Source organism: Meleagris gallopavo, chromosome 1 (genome assembly GCF_905368555.1).
Source record: "Meleagris gallopavo chromosome 1, MGAL_WU_HG_1.1, whole genome shotgun sequence".
NCBI lineage: Eukaryota > Metazoa > Chordata > Aves > Galliformes > Phasianidae > Meleagris > Meleagris gallopavo.
The window spans coordinates 194,046,722-194,070,912 of record NC_139404.1 but is presented as its reverse complement, the minus strand read 5'-3'; the positions used below and the strand labels follow the sequence as shown (position 1 = coordinate 194,070,912).

Below are 24,191 nucleotides of genomic sequence, written 5' to 3'. Positions count from 1 at the left end.
TTGTGCTGCAAGATGGTCTCCGAACTGCTCTTAACAATGCCCAGAATGCTTCCTTTTTGATGGGGAGAGGTTTAGCAAGGATTTTTTAGATGAAAATAGTTCCTTGTGTGTTTCCTTTTCATCAACCTTTCTTTCTACTTCTTGAAAAGTTATCTTTGGATTACAAATTAATATTTATTACTGAAGAGAATTGAAGAGAATACACACGCACCCTGCACCTTTATCTGCACAAAGAATCTTCTGAACATCTCTGCACGTGTTTCTTTTTGGCACTGAGATGAAGCTGTGTGGAATATAGGCTTGGATGAATTTTCCATCAAGTGCAGGACATGTAGTGCTCATCTGAGATGTCCTGCTGACAAGAACAGCAGAGTGGTAAGTTTTACAGGGTGGCGTGCTTTTCTTTTCTTTTCTTTTTCTTTTTTTTTTTCCCAGTCATAACCACAGAACCATAGAAGCGTTACCCAGACAAAATGAGCATTTGTCGCCTGGACTTCCTACAAATGACAGAGGCGGTGGGAATCAGCATCCGAAGCATCCGTAAGACCCCTGCAAAGGAATGGTGAGAGTTACCCTGGCACCGTCCTTTGGCACTCTCAGGTCTCTGTAAGCTGTTCAGCTGTGTCGTAACTCCTCCCGTGGTGCTGGTTCAGCACGCCCTGTCTTTTGTGTAGAAGAGCTGGAGTTGAACTCCTGTTTCCTCCTATGTGCTCCCTGCTTTGCCCATGGCCCAGTGAGCCTCAATCTTTGTTAGGTATCTTGAATTACTGAGTTGCTGAAGGATTGGTTGGAGCAATCAAATTCTTAGCGATGCCTCTAGATGCACGTGTGCACCAAAGCACACTCTAGTGTAGTCAGTGTAATGATGAATATACGTCTTGTTTCCTTTAGCCTATATTTTTAGATCAGGAGGACAGATTTGTTCTGGATAGATTTTCAGCTTAGCACCAGAATCCCCTTGCAGCCCCCCATCCCTGTCACTCATGAGGGCTTGAGCTCCACAGGAAAGAAGTATTGCCAATAATTACAATGCATGGTTTTAAAATTGATTGAATAAATAGTCTATAATATGAACAGTCCTGGTGAATGATGTGGGAAGACATCCCAGAAGTTTTCAACAGAAATACTTAAAGGCAGCCTTTCCAGGTTTCTTTGAGAACTTTTCAACGCAAGGAATTTTAAGTGCAAAGATTTCTTAGACTTCAGATTGGCAGTGTTTCTATCTAAGCCGGCAGCCTTTAAACCCATACCTAAACCGAAGCTTGCTCATCTAAGTGGAGGCACCTTAGCTATGTTCTAAGTCTGCATGGAAAATGAGTTTCCCGTTCACTAGTCCTTTCTGACTCGCTACGTGTTCAATTTCATAGGAAGAAAAACTTGATGTCTCTGCCAAGGGAGATGTACACCACACTTGCACTGCCTGGATGATTTGGAAACGGAAATCCTGGGGTGTGCTGCAGCATGCCCTCTCAGGTCAGTCTAAGAACAGAGAAAGTAGACCTGTCTAACAAAACAGGTAATAGACAGTTACAACCCATAGCGTTGGGAAATACTCTCTCCTTCTAAGTCCCTTTAGAATACACGTTTCTTCAATTAATTACTCAAATCATTTGCTTTTCCTGAATTGATCCTAAGTACTTTTCTCAGGCTGCATCTGTACTCTGCTCAGTCCAAGGAGAAATCCCTGCCCACAGATGCAATGACACAGCGTGGCTCACACCCTCATTTTTCATGGCTCACTGTTATGGTAGCTGCCATCCATGTCCACTCTGCATATTCTTACAGCTCTTCTGGAGACCATGAGACAGATTTATGGTTGAACTAAAAGGAATTTTTTCGTATTGCTCTAGTTCCAGATTATTATCCCTAGTATCGTTATATTAAAAAAAATAATAATAATAATAAAGAAAAAAGCATTTTGAAGTAGTATGATATATATTCTGTGCCTCAGAACGTGGTACATGTGGCATGAGAGAGTTTTGGGGCCATAAGGAGTGCCCTGACAGCATCAGAACTGTAAGAGCAGAGAGCTATGCGTGATGCAGCGCTATTCATGCCACCCACAGGAAGCAGGAGGTGGAACAAAATATTGCCAGAACTGTGATCGGATTGTGTCTCATAAGGAACTATTCCATTAGTTCTAGAAGAGAGCTTTGAAGCAATGTATATTCAGGATTATCGTCAGCATGCCAGGTGCTGGGACCATGCAGAAAGAGAAATGGTCTGAAAATGTCAGTGCAATTTAAAATATATACCTTCTTGTCCCAAGCGACCATACTGAAGGGAAATAGGAAATAAACAATGAAAAAGAATGGCTGCTTGATTCCTGAGCATCAAAACGGCAATCATTAAACATAAGGTAAAAGAAATCAAGGCAAAAGTGGTACAGGTACCACTGAAAGCATGATGAAAAGAAATCAGAGATATTCAGCTGATAATCATATTTTACAAGTATGAAAAAATTACGTAAATCTGAGGATTCCTTTTTAGTAACATATTACGTATTTCTTAGGCGCTCAAGAATAGGGTATTTCTGAAAACACTGACATAATTTAGTGAAGATCAAACATAGCTGTCAATGGAAATTACAGATAATTTTGTTTAAAAATACCAACATATTCAGGCACTAACTCATGTTATTCTGCAGTGCTAGTACATGAAAATAATTGCAACTATACCCATTTTTGGAGAAAGTTTCTAGATGTCTTTTAATAGTGATTTGACTTCTATACATATATACATACACACACACATATATACATACATCCATGCCACCTAACTGTCAATTGACGTTTCTTAGAGATCTTCAGCTCAAAACTGTACGGAATGAAAAGGTATTAAAAAAGAGTTTGTAAATCTTCTGTAAATCTGGTTAAACTTGTTGGTGGAATTCTGATATTACTTTTTGCTTGCGTTTTGACACAATAGGAAAGAGAGGCAAATGAACAGTGGTTTGCCACTTCGTTTTGGAAAAAAATCCACTCCTATTTTACATACAAATCGTAAATCAGATCCATCTTAAGTTGCTTATTTTTCCTACGCTATGAAGTTTCTGCTTGCTGTTAATCTCTGGATATACTTGCACATGAACATAAGTAAAGAAAAGAGGAACCGACGTTGAGTATATTACTGGCGTCCTGAGGATGTGGGATATTATAAGGTCTTCTACAGAAAATTACAGAAACAGGGGTCTTGCGAGACTCCATGGTGCAGACAGCTAATACAGGATTTTGAATTTCTGATCTCCTCTGAATTTCATCAGCATTCTTCATGGCTAATGTCCCCCTCCTTCTCTCCTTTGTTCTGCAGCCTGTGACCTTTGAAACCAGAGTTCAGAGCAACAGCTGCTGCAGGGTTCTTTGCAGCAGGCCCTTGCCAAGGTTAACCTGCAGTCCCACCGCGTGTCAACTCCGGAGTGCAAGGTCACGGGTTTCTTTCCTTCTTCTCCATTCATTTCGTGCGGCATAAGAGCCCCAAAGAGCAATTTCCTCTCTCTCTTTTCTGGTCTTTTGGAATTCCAAATATTTGCAGAAATTTAGAAAGGATATATAGTATGCTGACTGCCAAAGAGCACTGTAAAATGCAGCTTCGTTGTGAAGATAACAAAGGATCTTCATGATTAGCTTAACCGATAAGGAAGGGAAGAAAAAGGTATCGGATTAACTTGGGGTATTTCCTTTCTTCTGGAAATCCAGGTTGCAGAAGTAGAGCCCGAGACATTTCGTGAAAGACGGAGGTCGGCAGACAAGTCTATCAGGAACGCGAGAAAGAAAATATGGACAGTAGATGGAGACTCATAGGCCATAGTAATTGGGATGATGAACCCTTGACACGGTACAACTGCCTATTAAATAGAGCCAATTAAACTGGATTTGTTAGAGGGGATTTTAGTCCAGGATAGGCAGCACGACTCTGATTTTTAGCTGAGTAATGAAGGAGGGAATGGCGTTCCTGCTCATCAAGAAGCACTGGCATCCCAATGGCTATCTCTGTACCTTTACCATCCTGCATAGGTAGCTCATAAGAGATCTTCGGGGTTGGGATTCTGAATTCTCTCCCTTCTTGTGAGAGAGGGAGAACTAATCCCTTTGCTTCTGAAACCCAGGATCTCAGTAAATGAATTTAGAGGATTATCCGTGCCAGAAAGCTTGTACATTTCTGCCTCCAAACGTGCTACTTTCCAGCTTTTCTACAATTACCCAGCCTAGTTTGATGCAGAAGCACTGTCTTGTATCACAAGTCACATACTATTCTCAGCCTCCTGCATGGATATTTTTCTGAAGAGAAAATATGCTGGCAAGGTTATATGAAGGACAAATAGCAAAATAAGTGTTATTTTCTACAGACTATGTCATCTCACAACAGCAAAACCTTTCTTAACTTCATAAAAGTTAATCAAATGCTAGAGAAGGCACATCAGTTTCCTTTAAAATAAATGGTGATTCTAAAGAAAATATCTCTAGACTGATCTGTCAGAGGCGTAGATTGTTTTGGAGAAGCTACCAGTTTTTTACCAAGCTGATCACCAAGCTGTGTATTAAATAACAGAACGTGAGCACAGAGAGCACACATTGCAGAGAGCAATGGGGGTACGTGAGTAACAGGGTCAACATTTTCCAGTGTACACATCTGCTGCAGTCGTTGTGAAAAGGTGCCACTGCGATGGCTCTCGTTCTGTGTTTCATGCAGGTAGCATCAAGCCCGAACAGATACGAATGTCAGTTTCTGATTGCACTCATTTTGGCATCAGTCCAATTTAGATGTACTGATTTGTATGGATTTTTTACAAATTCAGACAAACAAAATTATGAGAGAGCTAGAAAATCCTATGATGGTTAAGAGTGCCCTGGTCATTGCTCAAGATTTTTATTGTAGTTACTTTCCTTTTCAAAAGCTAGAATTCCTCATTTATTAAGCTTAAAACAGTATTTTGCATTGAACTGCTCTGAGTTTTTGAACATGGCTGCGACGCAGAGTAGGTGAAGGAAGGCTTGTTCTTCCTCTACACTATAATTAGGAAATGTTGTGAAATCTAAAACGAGTACAAAAAGATGTACCCTACAGGATTTGCAAACTTCTTGTTAAGTCAGTATGCTTTGAGACTAGTAGAAACAAATTATGACAATATTTCCCCAAGTATTCTTTACCCTTTTTCATAGAGCTTCCCGTATAGCTGGCTACAGACGGAACGGATTCAAGCAAGCTACGCAGGACTGAGTCACAGTTTGAACTGATCAAAAGCTGCTTCGCAAGAGAATGATGCAATATCTCACCATTCCCATCCCTAAAGAAAACGTGGTCCGACTGCTCAGCATCTGCAACTTCTGTCCTTGGAACCCACCAGTTCAGTTTCTTGGAGGTAAAAATCCATGATGGCTTTGACACAGTGTTTCAGAAAACTTTCAGGAACAGTATAAATCAACAAACACACGAGAAGCAGTTTTGTAAAGAAATTTGCATGTACGTTGCCTTGTTGATGAGGCTGGTTTCTTAGTCCTCATTTCGGCCCATTTGTGCTCACCGGTAGCCCAAAGGTCTTTGCCAATTGCCTTTTACTAAGCAAAAATGCACTCTTCCTAAACAAAAAGGGAAGCAGATCACATTCAACCTCCCGCAGTGTCAGGTTCAACAGGAGACAGTTACAAGCCAGTGGAACATAATGATGTTGCTCCCTTGAAAGGGGGAGTCTATCAAAAAATCAAGATAATAGTCATGCAGAGGAGAACGTGCCTAACTGACTACGAATGTATACAGTCATTATCCTTCAGAAATGCATCCAGATACACAAAGCTGGTTCAACCCCTTAAGGCTACATAAGAGTTTGTTTTCGGTGGAGACCTTCAGCCTAGCCTCAGCAACTACCCCACCATAAATATAGATTGGCCTTAAAAGCTTGCAGTTTGTTGGGGGGGGGAAAGTAGGAAGAAGGAGAGCAGCATTATCGCGGAAGTAAATATTGCCGCTGTGTTATATAAACTCTTAACGTAGAGTTTTGTTAAGCACTGTCACAGAGCAGCTTGAGCCTGCTCAGGGGAAAAGCTTTTTGAGTTTTAGAGCAAGTGATAGAAGGCAAGGAGATAGGGTATGTGTAGATGGCAGGCTCTTACGGTAAGCTAGGGAGGGCATAAGGACATGGGCAACTCTCAGAGGCTACAGAAATAGGAGTGATCTCTTCACCAGCAGGAGACTGTTCATTTTAACCCTGGCAACCAGGTCCGCTGGACAAAAAGTTAATGCTGCTGGACAGAATCCGCCACAAATAAATGAAAAGAAGTATGCCATAAGTTTACTTTCAGGGCTTTTATTTAATCTGCCTAACGCAAGAGATTCTGAGCATTCTCTGCTTAAGACAACTATCGTCTATCGACTTACGTCTGCTTTTCTTCTGAATTTTAGCCTGAGAGATTGGCAACTTTTGCTTTGTTCCCTAAAGCGCGGCTGGGAATATTTCCTGAAATCTCTCACTCATAACAATCTGTGTACTAAGGTATAGTGAAAGGAAGCCTGGTGTTTTTGCACTTCTGAAATTGTCATGCACTACCATTGCCCAGAGTGTCTGTGTTTCCAAATTTTAAGGTGCAATCCAGAGACCTAAGTGGGCTTCAAAATTGGAGAAATGGTCCTGCTGGTCATGTGCCTCATGTACTCTGACAGTAGAAGTAGGAAATGCTAATAAGGATCACAAAAACCTTTCTACTTTCTGGAATCCATTCTCTTAAGACTCCCCAGCACTCGCGTCAGTTGACTGAGAAATGACAGATATCTGGCTGTCTGTTTCCTTTAGTACCTTTCTGTAGACATACTCGATATATACTTGACTAGCCCTTTCTAAGGGTTAGGTCTGGGTTAACTAACGAGCCCCCACAATTCTGCACTTACATTTCCCATTCCTCCATGATCTTGTCAGCTCTAGTCAAACACCCTCTTGTACTCTACAAACAGAAGAACTGTAGCCATCAATACGTGGACTGTGGTTCACTACTTGGACTGTAAGCTGGCGGCAATGCCTCCATGATTGATAGTTGAAAGGCATTAATTTCCTACATACCCAGCAGATACGTCAAGTACGGAAGGTTTAGAACATTCTGAAGTGTTCTTGCTGGATTTTGGAACCACTTCCGTTCTATCTGAGCATTTCTGTGGCATTTCTTGTTTCATGTCATATGTGACAGAATTGTGAACTCACTGTCTTTTGAATTTGTTTTACTGTTTCCTGGAAAACAGTGTGAATAATGTCAGCCATGAAAGATCTCCTCTGTAAACAGAAAGAAATTGTCTTCTAAACGCAGACATCGAACCCTTCCTACAGTAGATAAGCCAGCAATTATCTGTATTTATGGAGTCCTGCGTTTAAGCGGCATATGCAGGAGAGAAATACGACTGGGAAGATGAGGGTGCAACAATTTTCCTGATACAGAAGCAGGGCAATTGCAGTGGTATGCTGAAGCTATCTGAATAAATAACCTGTGCCCTTGACTCTAGGACAGAAGCAAACCTGCGAACTAGAGTGGATGTTTCCTGAACACTGATCGTTAGTGTCAGAAGAACGGCCACAGAATAAAGGCCACATTGCCAGAGGAGGGGGGAAAGCACCTGTCGTTTGTGGGGAGAACATCCAGCCTAAGATGTTCATCTAAGAAGCACAGCGCTGTGTCCTCGAGGAAACTGCACTTCATGTACAACTGCATAGATAGTCAGCAGTTTTTACAATAGTAGGATTTCAAATTCTGAAGACGAAGAACTGGCAAGGCAGAACTTGATAATGGGAGATGTGACACAGTCGGAACAATATACCATAATGCTGTTTGGTATTTTAAGATGGGATGTATGTAACGGATTCCCGTATTTAACATCTGAATCCTGGCTGTGCACAGCAAGTCTTTATGTTACCAAGTGAAAAGATTTTGACGAGTTCTGTCTTGGCAATAATATCATAGAATGAGCACCAAATGATGCAACTTGACTTATATTGGGTATTCTATTAGTTCTGACCTAAATAGCCTGCAGAGCATTTGAAGGATACAGTGAACCAAGGCTTTCAGTCCTCGCACCCAGATTGGCACGTGTGGATAAGGGCATCTGTTTATGTACGTTTATTTTCTGCTTGTGATGTCAGGCTGAGTGACAGCTCACAGCTGAGCTTGCGGTTAGCAAGACACACAATAGCTGGAGATGCACTTCTGTGTGTCACTAAAACGTGAGCTTTGTGGCTGCCACGAGCAAAGAAACAGAGAGTTTGTGTGTTTTATTTCTGTGTTTGGCTGAGCGGCTAGAGCAGGGCAAGGAGGCAGATTGGGACGCGCTGCTTTCCAAATACTGTGCTGTTTGCTGGCAGTGCTTCTGGGGTGGGAAATTCTGTCCCTGTGAGGTGTAAACCCTTTGCTTAGTTGACTTGTTGCAGCAGGTTTCTTTCTCCTGCTGAAGCCTTCCTGAGCGCTTCTGTACACAGCCATGGCCTTTGCCTCTTTCGTTCCTTCTTTCTTTGTTGTGTTTGACACTCTGCAAGCTGTGAATTGCCAGGGAACAGCTCAATGTGCTCTGGAGTTCTGGGGGACAAACTCCCAAGAAACACTGCGCAGCTTCAAAGCCCCGAAGCCTGGAGAGATGAGAGATGTGCAGCGCTCTGCCTGGTGCAGGACACGATGCACGCTCTGCAAGGCGCTTTCCACCAAGCCCTCAGATCCGTGCTCAAACTGCATCCAAAGCAACCCAGTGCCCTGTGCTTGTTGCACCCGGAGCTATCGGTGCCAGGAGGTGCTGCTGCGTTTGCAAGGACGTTGTGTCAGCAGCGTGACGTCAATGGGGTTGTTTTATGGCAATGAAACAGCTGAACTGTGTGCCTCAAGACTAAGGTAGAGAAGAAGATAGTAGTTATGAATGTGTCTATATATCCAGCTGCCTGAGGGGAGGAAGGCCCTCCAGAGGGATGGCCGAGGCCAGTTGTACGAGGCTCAACAAGAGCAAGCGCTTTGGTCACGACAACCCCGTGCCAGCTTCTCCAGGATTCGGCTGAGGTAGAATTCCGACCGCCCACTGGTTCTAGAATGTTGGGGTGCCGCGATGGAATCTTCTGGTCTTGTGAGTTGGTCTTGCCTCCCCACCCTGTCCGTCATGGTGGAGCAGCCTGGTGGCCCTTATGATGTCATAAGCGGCTCGAATGAGGGGAGGAGCAGTGCGTGCTGCGTCCCTTCATTGGAGCGCTTGAGCTCTGCCTGAGTAGCTCGCTTGTTGCACTTGTGCATCGACTGAGTACCTTTGTTTTCACATCCTCTTGCGCAGCATCTTGTAGGTAAGCTTGAGACAGCGTGGGAGAGACGGGTGGGCAGTGAGGTGTTGAGAACTGCTGGCTGGCGGAGCTCATAGTGTCGTATTGCTTACTCTTGTCCATCGGATGTAATTTTCGCCCAGTACACGCATTGCCAAGCGATCCATAAAGGTGGCATTTGTCCCGTGGTTCTTCTCTTGTCTTTGCTAAATTGTGCAAGCTCCCTGACCTGTTCCTTCTCTCTCCTCTGCCTGCTCCCTTGGTGCAGCTTTCGCTCGTGGAAGATCAGAGCAAAGTGACAAGGAACGGCTGCGGGTTCAAGGAACTTGTCTACCTCGTTCTGATCTCTTGCCAGGTACGTGCCACGCTTTGTCCCCCACATGCTTTAGCAGCCATTGTCGCACCGTGTTTAGTAACACAGCCTCATCCAGCTTTGATGGGACACCGGTCCCGTGTGGGTTTTTTGCACTTGCCCTCCAGCTCAGCCCTCGAAGGATGCTGTCTGTGGTGCTGTGACCAGCCAGCCTTAGGGAAACCAGTCCCTTAGGCAAAGAGTCCTAGCCCCAGCTTGTGCAGAGCTGCACGACGTGATCCAGGGCCACAAGCAAGCGTGCTTCGGCTGTGAGTGTGCCCGACAGCAGTAGGGAGCACAGCAGAGATGCAAGCAGAGGAAATCCACGTGCAGGGCTGGTGGTGAGGCTGCTGGCAGCCGGGGCTGGGGAGCAGATCCACCTCCAGCAATGCTGCTTTGTGCCAGAGTCCCCATCTGCTAGCAGAGGGACAGCACTTGGTAAAATGCTGCCTAATAGGCTGTCACATTTGAACTGACTGAACAAACTGGTTGCTTCTAGAACACCTGCCTATGCCAGAGGGTAGCCAAGGGTAGTTCTGAAGAAGTCTCTCAGTGCTGTGGTGTGTGAACAGAGAAAATATAAGTGTGTTTCTTTTCAGTTCCAGCTGGTTGTGCCTGCTGTGATGGGCATCGCGTGCAGTGAGATCAGCCGTGGGCCTGACCCGGCACGGATGGAGGTAGAGTATGAAGCTCTGATTGGTCGTTGTTCCCTGACTTGATCCAGCAGAGTGAGCTGCAGATGAGCTCTCCTGCTTTTCAAGAGAGAGAGAATCCTTGCGACTCTATTGGTGTCACTGAAAAGCTGCCCTAAAAGCTTTCTTTTCTTGGTACGGGCATCGAGATGGCCGTGAAAGTCATAGTAGCGACAGAATCCGATCTGGCGTCACAAACATGCAGGAGCATTGTTTCCCCATCTGCCTGGATTTTGTCACCCAAAGACAAAGTGGTGTTCTCGTCTTCACCAAGTTAAAGGAAGGTGGCACTGCTAGTGAGCCAAGGATTGGGTCAGTGGACCAGCTCCTGTGTCCAGTCCACGGCTGAGGTCTCCAGGCAATAGGTTACAGGAAGTGAGCAGATTATTTTGTTCCTCTTTGGCAAGACAATAGTGCAAGTGTGGCAAGTTTATAAAACTGCCGGAGCCGTCTCGGTTGTGGTGTTTGTCCTCTGCTGATTTTTCCCTTGAAATAGCTGCAGAAACAACAAACATTGTCTGCTCCCCAGTGTTTGGCCTCACTGTTGGTTGAACTGCTCAAGAGAGCTTGCTTTGTGCTTGCAGTGGCACTGTTTGCACCTTGTGAACTGCAGCCGTAGCTTTGGTTTCCCTCTGAACGGTCTCTTGGCATCTTAAACAATCGACCTTCCTGGACAAAGAGCGCAGGAAAGGATGGGGCAAAATGGGCAAGGCCACCTGTCTGCCAAGTCAGTGCCATTGCTGATTAGTCTGGGTAGAGAGAGATGCGTCTTGGCATTGCCTGGCGAGCGCCTGCTGCACCCCAGGCAGAGAAACAGCTGTTCTTAGACTTGCCGCTCCTTTTTATGTGCCCATGATCAGGACCGAGTGCATTTCCTGCAGCTTTCTCTGCTGATGTGCTCCTCAGCCTGACATCCTCCTCGTTTGTCCTCAGCTCCTCACCGTGGCCTGTGCTCTCTGTTTCAGACTGAGACCAAGGGGAAGCCCCAGCTGGTCCATCAGGAGACATCTCTTAATACTCCAGCTATTGCTGCTGCTCACGTTATTAAGAGATACGTTGCCCAGGCACCGGATGAACTCTCCTTTGAGGTAAGCAGTTCAAGGCGTTCCTTGTTGTCATGTGAGAAGAGCATCAGGTGTGAACACATCAGGAATATTCTCAGACACCTTCAGAATGTTTGGTGAGGTGAAGCCCAGAAGATTCAGTTCCAGATCAGACTTGCACTGGGTTGGATGCAGGGAGGAGTTCAGCCAGCTCTAAAATATGGCTTTGTTTGGCATTTGAATCTTCTGATCAAACAGATACTGCCCAGTGTGGTAGCCTGGTCTTTGCGCAACAGCAGACCAGTGTATGGAGCGTGTAGATCTGTTCAGGATCTGTTCTGCTGACTTATGTCTGTAGATAATTGGAGCTCTTCCATCCCCTTTGGCAGAGAGCCTGCTGCTGTGTAACACAGTGACTCTTCTACCTCCAAATTCAGTTGTACAACGGCAAATGCCTTAAGAGCTGCACTGGTGCAATTGCTCTCCAGCTCGACAGTATTTGGCAATGCAGAAGGATGCAGTCATTTGAGCTGTGCTTTCCTCCCAGCCGTGCTGAAGCTGGGATTGACGTTGCAATCTCTTGCAGGTGGGAGACATCGTGTGCGTTATTGCTATGCCAGCAAAGGAGCTGAGCCCCTGGTGGAGAGGCAAGCATGGCTTTCAGGTAGGCACAAGCTTCAGACTTGAGAGCGCAACTTCAGTAAAGGCGGGAATCTCAGCTTAGAGCTGCTCTGCCTGCGCAGGACGGCTTCTGCACGGGAACCGTTTCCCTGTGTCGGTGTCAGAGGACTTTCCCTTTTGCTGTGGGCTTGGGCCAGCGCTGAAAGTTGGTCTTTGTAGGGAACTGCCTCCTCCATTAACTTAGAAGCAAGAGCCTTCACAACATGCATCAGGTCGCGGCCACTGAACCGCCCCTTTGGAAATACAGCTGCTAAGACACGTGTTCCAGTGTCTCAGAGAATCGTGTTTGCACGCATGCGGAACACGAAGCTAGTGTCTTTTAGGAAGTCACTGCCTGTCAGCCGAGGTAGGGTAACAGACCCTCCGCGTGCTTGTTGCTGCTGCTGGCTGCAGAACGCTGGGTAGCTTAGAGCCGGGGATCACAGCTGCATCTCAGTCAGCAAGCAGAAATTTCATAGGCTGTGCTAACTCAGAGATAGCTGCATCAATCTATCATCATATATAACTTCTAGATGAAGTCTTTCTGTCCAGGTACGCTTGGGATTTAGGGGTACGTGGCGTACTTGTCCTGTCCCTGCTCCGTACACAGTTTTCTGGATCTTTAGGCTGCAAATGTTGAATAATGATTACTTTTAAGCAGGCCATTTTGTGCTGGATAGCCTTACGGAGCGTCCGGCAAGCACGTTCCAAGGAAAACGTTACGTGGTTTTGGTTTCCCTGTTCAGGCCTGAGAAATGCTGCATTCAGTATTGCACCTCTCTTTTTGTTCTTGTTCCAGGTTGGATTTTTCCCTGGGGAGTGTGTGGAGCTGATTAATGAAAAACTGCCGGAGTCTCTCATCAATTCAGTGCCAAAGCCAGGTACGGATGTTACATTTGATGGTGCAGGGAAGCAGAGTGGAGTCTTTTTTGGGGTGTGTTCCGTGTTTAATAGCTCCCTTATCCATCCCATGTTATCCTCTGTGCTGATGATCCTTCGTGCATACCACGGGGACCAGGGCCCCATCCAACCTGGCCTTGGACTCCTCCAGGGATGGGGAAAATCCATTTTTGTATGTACTTGTTGGTAATGTTCTTCCCGTTTTGATGTGCTCTGTAGAATGTGTTGTGCTCAGCCTTGTCCAACTGAGCCAAACCTGGAATGACTGGAATGACCTGGTTTCTTCTTTTTGTTGCGCAGTGCCAAAGAAACGCGGCAAGCTCGTCACCTTCCTTCGTTCCTTGGTGAAGGCCCGCCCAAAGAAACCAAAGGAGCGGGAGACGGAGAAGGAAAGGGTGTTTGGCTGTGACCTGGGAGAGCATCTTCTCCACTCTGGTCGTGATGGTAAGGGAGATCTTCCTCTGCTGGGAGTCTAAAGATGAAAGGGAGATCATACGTAGCAAGGGGCAGGTTGATACCAGTGGACAAACGAGTAATGGGAGTTGATGGCTGAAGGATAAAGTGAGGCTAATGCTCCTAAGGGACAAGCACATTTGTATTTGCTTCAACCAAGGCTGGCTGGGCTTAGTGGATGGGACGTGACGGGAGCACAGCCTGAACCAGGACTTGACTCAGGAGCTCAACTAAGCGCTGGCACGTGTTCTTTAGTCCCCCAGGTCCTCCAGAGCTGCGCTGAGTTCGTTGAGCAGCACGGCGTGGTGCAGGGGATATACCGCCTGTCCGGTGTCGCGTCCAACGTCCAGAGACTCCGGTAAGAGCGCTGCGACTGACGCAGCTGTCAGCAGGGGCACGTGCCCTGTTGCGGGCGTTCAGAGGCCTGCAGGAAATGCCTTAGCAAAAAGAAAAGGTCCCCTTTTGGAAACATCCCATCCAGCATGGCTCACGTGCTGCTGCTGACCGAGTGTTTGTTTTCTCCTGTAAATCAGGAAGCCCTTCTAATTCTTGATTGCACGTGGTGTGGCTTTTTACTTGCTTTCCTCTTCCTCAACCATTTTGGTGTCCTTCTCTCCAGCCATGAATTTGAGTGTGAGCAGGTTCCTGAGCTGACTGTCCGCGACACTCACAGCGTGAGCTCCCTCTGCAAAATGTACTTCAGGGAGCTCCCGAACCCTCTGCTCACCCACCAGCTCTACGACAAGTTCTCGGTAAGCACAAGGCAACGTCTTTCCTTTACCTCTTCCCTGGGCCTCTTGGGACATGGCTGCAGCAGTGCCCAGCTCTGAGGCCCTTTTTCTGTTAGCCCCATCAGGTTTACTCGCATGTCTTTGCCACATCCTGCATCGTACTGATGCCATTTCTGGTGGCCCCAGGAGGTGGTTATTTCCACATTCACTATGCTTGTGAGAATTCCTGCGGTGTTTTTTTTTTTTTTTTGCTATTCCCCAACTGTTTATAGAACGGGAATGGGATCAATAGCAAAGTGTACTCGGAGATGAATGCCCACTGCGAGGAGCTGAGCTGCCCAACCAGGCTGTAAACCAGCCCGGTGCTTTTACTCCTTGGCCTTGGTGGCACCAGCTGCGTGCCGCAATTCCCCACAGGCCTCTTGGAAGGCATCAAATGTGCCTCGGTGCTGCCCAACAGTACACTGTCGCCATGGTTCCTGACCCTGCGGCAGGTTTCTAGCCTGATTTGTGTCTTTCTGCACTATTCCAGGGTGCTGTTTGTGCCGCTACAGATGAGGAGCGGCTGGTCAGAATGCAGGACGTCATCCAGCAGCTGCCCGCTCCTCACTACAGGTCAGTGCTGCCCTCAGCCTGCTGAGCTCAGCCCTGCTGCACTTCAGAGGGCAACGGTGCCATTCCAGGCTTTGTCTCCCGCTAGCAACACGATGCCTGTGTGTGCTGAAGCGGTTGAAGGCTCCACGGGGTGAATTTATTGGGTCAGTTCCTGGGCACGGCGGCACGCTTGGTGCAGCTGATGGCTGCGGCTGTGCTGTGCTGGGGCTTGGTGCTGCAGCGTGGCACTGAGTCAAGTTGGATCTACTTCGTCTTCAGTGACAGTAGCAGTAACAACAACCAGCATGAATTGAGGTTTGCTTTGTGAATTGCAGCACGGCATGCTGGTTGGTGCTGAACACTTGCCTCTCTTGTTTTCCAGGACACTGGAGTACTTGATGAGACACTTGGCTCGTCTAGCTGAGAGCTCCTCCGTCACAAACATGCACGCTAAGAACTTAGCGATTGTGTGGGCTCCAAACCTCCTAAGGTAAACTTCTTTTTCCGTTTCAACACAACGCTTAGATCTGTTCTCCAGTAAAATAAAGCAGTCCTCCCTTTTTCTCCATCAAATGTGCTCTTCTCCTGTAAAACCCGTAGTAAGTGGCTGACAGCAGAGCAGGAGCCTGGACTGTTCTCCAACCCCACGGGCACAATTTCTAGATGACCATTCCTGCTCTCTTGTTTAGATGGGACTGGTGTGTCCTTGATCAGCCAGGAGAACTTCTTCAGTGGCATCACCGATTGCCCACTGCGCAAGTCTCCAGAGCCCAATTTGACAGCTTTGGGCTGCAACAATGCAGACTTGGGGGAAACGATCTTGGAGAAATGACTTCTAAAACCTGCCTTTTCTACAGATCACAGCAGAACGAGTCTGCCTGCGCCAGCGGAAGAGCTGCCTGCATGGAACTGCAGACGCAGTCGGCTGTGGTGGAGTTCATCATCAACCACACGGACGTCCTCTTCCGCTCCGAATCCGGATCCGCCATCGCAGATGGAGCAGGTGAGTGTCTTCCTGCATGAGCTTGATCTTGATCAGACACCTTGATCAAATGCAGGCCTTCTCCAACACCTTTGAGCTACGCTTCTACTATCGAGGGGACAGCAGACTTCTGGGCTTAGGTTAGAATATGGCATCCAGTTGCTGAGAATGCGCAAACCCAAACTTGACAAGAAGAAAACCGTCACTGTCGTTCTGATGTTTTGCACGCAGGTGAAGCTTGATGAAAGTGCGGCAGTGAAGCTCTCTCAGTTCCCTGCCCCCATTTTCTAGGGATTTTGTTTGCCTGTTTCGATACAGTGAGCTGCTCTTCATTTTGCCATAAACACACCTCTGACCACATGGTTATTTTGAGCTCTTCTTCTTCCAGTGGCTCGGATAAGCAAGTCTGGGAAAAATACAGCACCTGCCCCAGAACTGTGATGGCCGTGCTGCCGCTTTCTGATCCTCGCTCTTACCTGTGGTTTTATCTTACAGCGCGCAGTTCTCTATCAGCACCCAAGTCTGTGTGGGTGTCTTCTGCTGCCACAAAGCTGCTCAGCCTGGAGGAGGCACAGGCCCAGAGGCGAGGCCACAGCAGCTCTGCCATCGTGACAGAGAGCAGGGACATAGAAGTGGAAGAAGGCCCCGCAGCTTTACCGGGGAAATTCCACAAAGTCATCGGCTTTCCATCGGAAAGGTAAAGAGGACTTCCTTTTCCAGCACCTATCATCATGGCTTGGGTGGCTTTCTGTGGGTTTATTTCCATTCTTTCTAGTGCCAAAACTTGCTGAAACTAAGTTACGCTAATGGTGGGGTTTTCCAGATTTCAGGGCCACGTGCCTGAAACCAATTTCGGTTCTCCTCGAAGCAGAGCTGTTGGTCGGACTTGCTGGCACTGGAAACTAAACATGGCAGGGAGATGGGCTGCTGAGGTGTCAATGTCAGAGTCAGAGATGCTTTTCAAGTTCTTTTATGGCTGCACGGTTCCTCAGCGAGCAGTTACGCCTGCCAGCTCAGTCAAAGCCATCCCTGAGATGCTGTCCTGTACAGCTGTGGAGCCGTTGCTCACATGCTCTGCATCTTGCTTGACGCGCACGACTCACACCATTCCGTGTTTTCTCTCTCCAGACAAAGCCCACGCAGCAAGATGAAGGAATCACCAGCTGGAAGTTGGTGTTCCTGCTTTGGGCTGGGAAAACCATCCTCTGGGGCCAAACGCCAACTGCAGCACAATGCCAGGGAGCCCTCGGAGACAGAAGTCGTAGTCCTGGCAGGTAAGGGTGCGAATCCAGCTTCCAAAACCCTGCTTTTCAGCAACATAGAATTCATGCTGACATTGGGCTTTTATCTGCTTCTAGCATTCCAGCCCATACCTAACAGCTTCAGTTCACCCCTGATCAAGAACCACTTTCATAATTCAGCTTGTGAAAGTTTGACACCAACCCTTGTTTATCCTTTATAGGTGAATCGAGCCCTTGTCAACCCAGAAGAGTCAGAGCAAGTAGCGATGATGGGCGGTGTGCTTCCATCAATGCACAGCTCTTAGGAAGCACGAATCGCTGCGCTTCAGATGACAGCCTTCCGCATAACAACAGTGACGGACACAAGGCGCTCATCCAAGTTCAAGCCCTCATTTCCCCCAGCTCTGCTGAAGATGCTGACCTGAGCCTGCCAGCCACCGCAGTCACCAGCCTGGACTGTGAGCCAGCACCTCTGCAGTGCAGCCCAGCCCAAGCACAGTCCGAGTGCCCCGACAGCAGCACATCCATGCAGGAGCAGGTCAGCATCAGCGAGGAGAAGCAGAGCCTGTTGGAAGGGGACTTAGAATCAGGCCTCCAGCCCCAGGCACCGGGCAGCAGCACTGAGAGCTCTGAGCCGCTCTCTCCGTGACCTTTCCATCCAGGGGAGGATGATTCCCATCTTTACCCGGACCTCTCACGCCCTCCTGTCTTTTACATAATAATAAAAGCACACTCGTGCTCACTCAACGCCTCGACTGCCTGTGGAGTCTTCATTCACAGGGATTGGGATGAATGCAACAAACAGCAAGGCACCTCAGCTTGCAACGCTGAGGCTGTGGGGTGCGTGAAGCAGAGCTCTGGGTTTGTTCCCGTTTTCCCTGGCTTTGGGATGTCTGCAGCTACCATTTGGTACGGTAGCAAATAATCTCTAGCATCCTGGATGCTGCTCACGATAATGCCAAGTTTCCTGGCTGTGGCTTTGTGATGCCTTTCAGTGCTTCTTGCTGCATTTTGATGCCTTGGCTGCTCCCTAACACCTCTCTGCTCGTGCCGTGTCCATTCCTGGCTCCCAGCCCACGAGCTGGCTGTGCAGAGCATCTGCAGACCTGTCATCATCACGCTGCGGCAGGAGGAGCTCACCCAGACCAGCATTTCTCCTGACGCGGCTTCTCATTGGTCAGCGGCGTTGCCGCCCCGCCCCCTGCCTCTCGTTGGTCGCCGGCATCGCTGCCCCGCCCCCTGCCTCTCGTTGGTCGCCGGCAGCACCGCCCCCTGCCTCTCGTTGGTCAGCGGCAGCACCGCCCCCTGCTTCTCATTGGTCAGCGGCAGCACCTCCCCGCCCCGCCTCCGGGGTCTCGTTGGTCCGCGGCAGCTCCGCCGGCTGCGATTGGCTGAGCCGCCGCGCGCGGGAGCGGCCGTTGGGAGCCGGCTGTTGGAGGCGCGGGACACCTCGGCGGCAGCCGTTGCTGTCCGGGCAGCAGCGAGGCGGAAGCCGCGGCACAACGGGAGCGAGTGCTGAGGACAGCTCCGCCGCGCCGGAGGTGTGCGGGAGAGCGGTCCCGGAACAGGAGAGGAGCCCTGCGCGGCCGCAAGCAAGGGGAAATGGCCGTCAGCTGGAGCACGGGCAGTTCCGCACCTGCGTGAGAAGGAACTTCTTCACGGTGAGGATGACAGAGCTGTGGAACAGGCTGCCCCGCGAGGCTGTGGCTTCTCCTTGTCTGGAGATATTCCAGAGCCGCATGGACGCCCACCTGTGCAGCCTGCTGCAGGCAGCCCGTTTTGCAGGGGGGTTGGACGCAATGATCCCTGGGGGTCCCTTCCAAGCCCCGTCCTGTGATTATTTAGCAAGGAAAGGTTGGAGAGGCTGTTTGCTAATGGAAGATGGAGAGAGGAAAAGCAAGTCAGAGGCATGCTGTGCATAGCCAGCACAGAGCATCTGCACCATTTCGCCCTGCACCAAGGAGGAGCAGATCAGCAAGATTGGCCTGGGCCTTGGAAGGGAGCGCCCAAATGTCTGGACCGACCCCAAACGAGCTGGTTCTGCAGGTTGGTTGTCTTCTGCTGTTTGTCTCACATCCTGTGGCTCGGGGCTACATTTGTTCATGTTCAGAGCTAAGGGGAAAGTCGCGCAGCACTTGGTTTCAGCTGTCGCGATGCTTTGATCCCTTGCTGCTGGGATGGGGCGTTTGAAGAGTGATGCGTGTGCCGTTGTCCTGCCAAGCTCTGGGGATGAGTCCACATACCAGGGTATGTCTGACAGGAGTGAGGGTGGGGGACCGGGCCAGGGGCACTTTGCTCTCGGTCTAAGTGCTTGTCTTTGCTCAGGAGGGCAGGTGGTGAACCTCATGAACCAATGCCTGCAGATGGGGCTTGCAGAGAAAGAGGTCCTGCAGGCCCTGTGTGGCAGCCACGGAGCTGTAGCGCGGCTGCATCAGTGTAAAACTGCGGTGTGAAGGTGAGCTGTGGCCTCCAGTACCACAGGAGGGGATGTGCATGCTCGGGGTTTGGATGCTTCTGTGTGTGTTAAGTGACTGTGATAGCACTGCTGGGTCAGCTTGAGTGTATGGAAGAACAAGTGTGACATTCTTTTTGATGGAGTCCTGTGAAAAGAGTCCTATGGAGTCTTTGAGAAGTGACCTTAAGCCTGCGGGCATCGTCCAGGAGTTGGGGTAGGGGATGAGGCAAGGAAAGTTGGGCTAAGAGGATGAGGCCTAGGAATAGGAAGCTCTTTGGTCGATATTAACTCCTGCCGTTCTCGTTTTGGATTAGGAATCTATGTGGGTTCTTTAATGAAGAAGAAACTCGTTGTACAGCCCTGCCGCGCGTGCTCAGATGAGCCAAGTTGTCAAGGCCTGGCTGTTGGTTGGTGAGTGGTGCCCAAGGTCAGAGAGTTGACTCTTCTCGGCTTTGTCTTCTAGTTGCACGCTGTGTTCTTCCTCTTGATCTCTTGAGCTGCTGCCCTAAATGAGGCTGCAAGCACTACCGCGGAAGGAACGGTTGAGATGGGAAGTGCAATGCAAAGGGCTGGAGCCAGCAGGAGCAGGCCAGTGATCATCCCCCTGTACTCAGCACTGGTGAGTCCTCACCTTGCGTACTGTGTTCAGTTCTGGGTCCCTCACTACAAGAAGGACACTGATACCCTGAAATGTGTCCAGAGAAGAGCAGTGAAACTCTTCTGTGTGAGGAGTCTAGAGCACCAGTCTTATGGGGAGCGGCTGAGGGAACTGGGATTGTTTAGTCTGGAGAAGAGGAAGCTCAGGGAAGACCTTATCCCTCTCTACAGTTAGCTGAAGAGAGGTGATGTGAAGAGAGGTGGGGGTCGTCCTCTTCTCCCATGTAAGTAGTGATAGGACTTGGGGGAAGGCCTCAAGTTGCACGAGGGGAGATTCAGGTTGGATGCTAAGAAACACTTCTCCACAGGAGTGCCCAGGGAGCTGATGGAGTTACTGTCCCTGCAGGTGTTCAAGAAACATTAGATGTGGTACTGAGGGCCGTGGCTTAGTGAGAAATATTGGTGGTAGGTGGACGGTTGGACTGGATGATCTTGGAGATCTTTTCCAACCTTGCTAATTCTATGATTCTATGAAAGGCATCCGCTGGGCGAGCGCTTTGGTGGGTGAGCATCACCAGGCGGCTGATGTCTGTGCAGACAGCCACATCCACGGGGATTGGAGGCTTTTTAAGCTTAAGCTTGTCTTTCATGCCTCATGTGCAGTAAGTCATGTTGTTTTAAAGCAGCATCTTGGAGGCAACCTTGATTTCTCCAGCCCCGAGCTTTGTGGCACGAGAGCTCTCCGCCATGCTTCTCCCTGTGGTGTGAGACCGTATCGAAGGCTTTGCAGAAGCCTGGGTAGGTGATGTCAGTTGCTCTTCCTTTCCCCACCGATGCTGGAAACAGCGTGGAACGGGATGGGGGGACATTTCAGCCGTGGGTTCCTACCTCAGCAGGACTGAACGGCTGTTCTGATCCACGTATTTTAACTTGAGGAATCTGACACTAATTAGAGAAATGAGGGGCTTGTTAAAAGAAAAGGGCTGTGCCGCATTTTGTGCTGCAAGATGGTCTCCGAACTGCTCTTAACAATGCCCAGAATGCTTCCTTTTTGATGGGGAGAGGTTTAGCAAGGATTTTTTAGATGAAAATAGTTCCTTGTGTATTTCCTTTTCATCAACTTTTCTTTCTACTTCTTGAAAAGTTATCTTTGGATTACAAATTAATATTTATTACTGAAGAGAATTGAAGAGAATACACACGCACCCTGCACCTTTATCTGCACAAAGAATCTTCTGAACATCTCTGCACGTGTTTCTTTTTGGCACTGAGATGAAGCTGTGTGGAATATAGGCTTGGATGAATTTTCCATCAAGTGCAGGACATGTAGTGCTCATCTGAGATGTCCTGCTGACAAGAACAGCAGAGTGGTAAGTTTTACAGGGTGGCGTGCTTTTCTTATCTTTTCTTTTCTTTTTTTTTTTTCCAGTCATACCCACGGAACCACAGAAGCGTTACCCAGACAAAATGAGCATTTGTCGCCTGGACTTCCTACAAATGACAGAGGCGGTGGGAATCAGCATCCGAAGCATCCGTAAGACCCCTGCAAAGGAATGGTGAGAGTTACCCTGGCACCGTCCTTTGGCACTCTCAGGTCTCTGTAAGCTGTTCAGCTGTGTCGTAACTCCTCCCGTGGTGCTGGTTCAGCACGCCCTGTCTTTTGTGTAGAAGAGCTGGAGTTGAACTCCTGTTTCCTCCTATGTGCTCCCTGCTTTGCCCATGGCCCAGTGAGCCTCAATCTTTGTTAGGTATCTTGAATTACTGAGTTGCTGAAGGATTGGTTGGAGCAATCAAATTCTTAGCGATGCCTCTAGATGCACGTGTGCACCAAAGCACACTCTAGTGTAGTCAGTGTAATGATGAATATACGTCTTGTTTCCTTTAGCCTATATTTTTAGATCAGGAGGACAGATTTGTTCTGGATAGATTTTCAGCTTAGCACCAGAATCCCCTTGCAGCCCCCCATCCCTGTCACTCATGAGGGCTTGAGCTCCACAGGAAAGAAGTATTGCCAATAATTACAATGCATGGTTTTAAAATTGATTGAATAAATAGTCTATAATATGAACAGTCCTGGTGAATGATGTGGGAAGACATCCCAGAAGTTTTCAACAGAAATACTTAAAGGCAGCCTTTCCAGGTTTCTTTGAGAACTTTTCAACGCAAGGAATTTTAAGTGCAAAGATTTCTTAGACTTCAGATTGGCAGTGTTTCTATCTAAGCCGGCAGCCTTTAAACCCATACCTAAACCGAAGCTTGCTCATCTAAGTGGAGGCACCTTAGCTATGTTCTAAGTCTGCATGGAAAATGAGTTTCCCGTTCACTAGTCCTTTCTGACTCGCTACGTGTTCAATTTCATAGGAAGAAAAACTTGATGTCTCTGCCAAGGGAGATGTACACCACACTTGCACTGCCTGGATGATTTGGAAACGGAAATCCTGGGGTGTGCTGCAGCATGCCCTCTCAGGTCAGTCTAAGAACAGAGAAAGTAGACCTGTCTAACAAAACAGGTAATAGACAGTTACAACCCATAGCGTTGGGAAATACTCTCTCCTTCTAAGTCCCTTTAGAATACACGTTTCTACAATTAATTACTCAAATCATTTGCTTTTCCTGAATTGATCCTAAGTACTTTTCTCAGGCTGCGTCTGTACTCTGCTCAGTCCAAGGAGAAATCCCTGCCCACAGATGCAATGACACAGCGTGGCTCACACCCTCATTTTTCATGGCTCACTGTTATGGTAGCTGCCATCCATGTCCACTCTGCATATTCTTACAGCTCTTCTGGAGACCATGAGACAGATTTATGGTTGAACTAAAAGGAATTTTTTCGTATTGCTCTAGTTCCAGATTATTATCCCTAGTATCATTATATTAAAAAAAAATAATAATAATAATAAAAAAAGCATTTTGAAGTAGTATGATATATATTCTGTGCCTCAGAACGTGGTACATGTGGCATGAGAGAGTTTTGGGGCCATAAGGAGTGCCCTGACAGCATCAGAACTGTAAGAGCAGAGAGCTATGCGTGATGCAGCGCTATTCATGTCACCCACAGGAAGCAGGAGGTGGAACAAAATATTGCCAGAACTGTGATCGGATTGTGTCTCATAAGGAACTATTCCATTAGTTCTAGAAGAGAGCTTTGAAGCAATGTATATTCAGGATTATCGTCAGCATGCCAGGTGCTGGGACCATGCAGAAAGAGAAATGGTCTGAAAATGTCAGTGCAATTTAAAATATATACCTTCTTGTCCCAAGCGACCATACTGAAGGGAAATAGGAAATAAACAATGAAAAAGAATGGCTGCTTGATTCCTGAGCATCAAAACGGCAATCATTAAACATAAGGTAAAAGAAATCAAGGCAAAAGTGGTACAGGTACCACTGAAAGCATGATGAAAAGAAATCAGAGATATTCAGCTGATAATCATATTTTACAAGTATGAAAAAATTACGTAAATCTGAGGATTCCTTTGTAGTAACATATTACGTATTTCTTAGGCGCTCAAGAATAGGGTATTTCTGAAAACACTGACATAATTTAGTGAAGATCAAACATAGCTGTCAACGGAAATTACAGATAATTTTGTTTAAAAATACCAACATATTCAGGCACTAACTCATGTTATTCTGCAGTGCTAGTACATGAAAATAATTGCAACTATACCCATTTTTGGAGAAAGTTTCTAGATGTCTTTTAATAGTGATTTGACTTCTATACATATATACATACACACACACATACATACATACATCCATGCCACCTAACTGTCAATTGACGTTTCTTAGAGATCTTCAGCTCAAAACTGTACGGAATGAAAAGGTATTAAAAAAGAGTTTGTAAATCTTCTGTAAATCTGGTTAAACTTGTTGGTGGAATTCTGATATTACTTTTTGCTTGCGTTTTGACACAATAGGAAAGAGAGGCAAATGAACAGTGGTTTGCCACTTCGTTTTGGAAAAAAATCCACTCCTATTTTACATACAAATCGTAAATCAGATCCATCTTAAGTTGCTTATTTTTCCTACGCTATGAAGTTTCTGCTTGCTGTTAATCTCTGGATATACTTGCACATGAACATAAGTAAAGAAAAGAGGAACCGACGTTGAGTATATTACTGGCGTCCTGAGGATGTGGGATATTATAAGGTCTTCTACAGAAAATTACAGAAACAGGGGTCTTGCGAGACTCCATGGTGCAGACAGCTAATACAGGATTTTGA

At 47.5% G+C, this 24,191-nt stretch overlaps 1 protein-coding gene across 6 annotated transcripts; it reads left to right on the top strand.

The window, feature by feature from the left end:
- The first annotated feature begins 23 nt into the window (after positions 1-23).
- Positions 24-21,522, top strand: LOC146545873 (rho GTPase-activating protein 32-like). 6 transcript variants are annotated; one of them, XR_014881227.1, is made up of 21 exons: positions 24-562; positions 1,368-1,473; positions 3,310-3,834; positions 5,160-5,359; positions 9,534-9,620; positions 10,217-10,294; positions 11,275-11,397; positions 11,939-12,016; positions 12,812-12,893; positions 13,213-13,356; positions 13,621-13,723; positions 13,985-14,117; positions 14,629-14,711; positions 15,073-15,180; positions 15,548-15,693; positions 16,168-16,369; positions 16,801-16,946; positions 17,135-18,959; positions 19,239-19,368; positions 19,832-19,987; positions 21,395-21,522. XR_014881227.1 is itself a non-coding variant. In XM_085216761.1 (19 exons), exons 7-19 carry the CDS (start codon positions 10,241-10,243, stop codon positions 17,560-17,562), a joined length of 1,830 nt encoding a protein of 609 aa, XP_085072887.1. In that variant the 5' UTR covers positions 24-562; positions 1,368-1,473; positions 3,310-3,422; positions 3,696-3,834; positions 5,160-5,359; positions 9,534-9,620; positions 10,217-10,240; the 3' UTR covers positions 17,563-17,660. The 6 variants fall into 6 exon arrangements, 4 of the variants coding, with proteins under 4 accessions (XP_085072887.1, XP_085072890.1, XP_085072888.1 ...); XR_014881226.1 differs by having other exon boundaries at positions 19,832-21,522; XM_085216761.1 differs by lacking the exons at positions 19,239-19,368; positions 19,832-19,987; positions 21,395-21,522 and having other exon boundaries at positions 3,310-3,422; positions 3,696-3,834; positions 17,135-17,660.
- The last annotated feature ends 2,669 nt before the right edge of the window (positions 21,523-24,191 follow it).

Coding starts and splice junctions, on each gene's coding strand:
- LOC146545873 (XM_085216764.1), top strand. CDS start 10,241: ATGGGCATCGCGTGCAGTGAGATCAGCCGTGGGCCTGACCCGGCACGG. Junction 13,357..13,620: donor TCTCCACTCTGGTCGTGATG/GTAAGGGAGATC, acceptor CGTGTTCTTTAG/TCCCCCAGGTCCTCCAGAGC. Junction 13,724..13,984: donor TCCAACGTCCAGAGACTCCG/GTAAGAGCGCTG, acceptor CCTTCTCTCCAG/CCATGAATTTGAGTGTGAGC.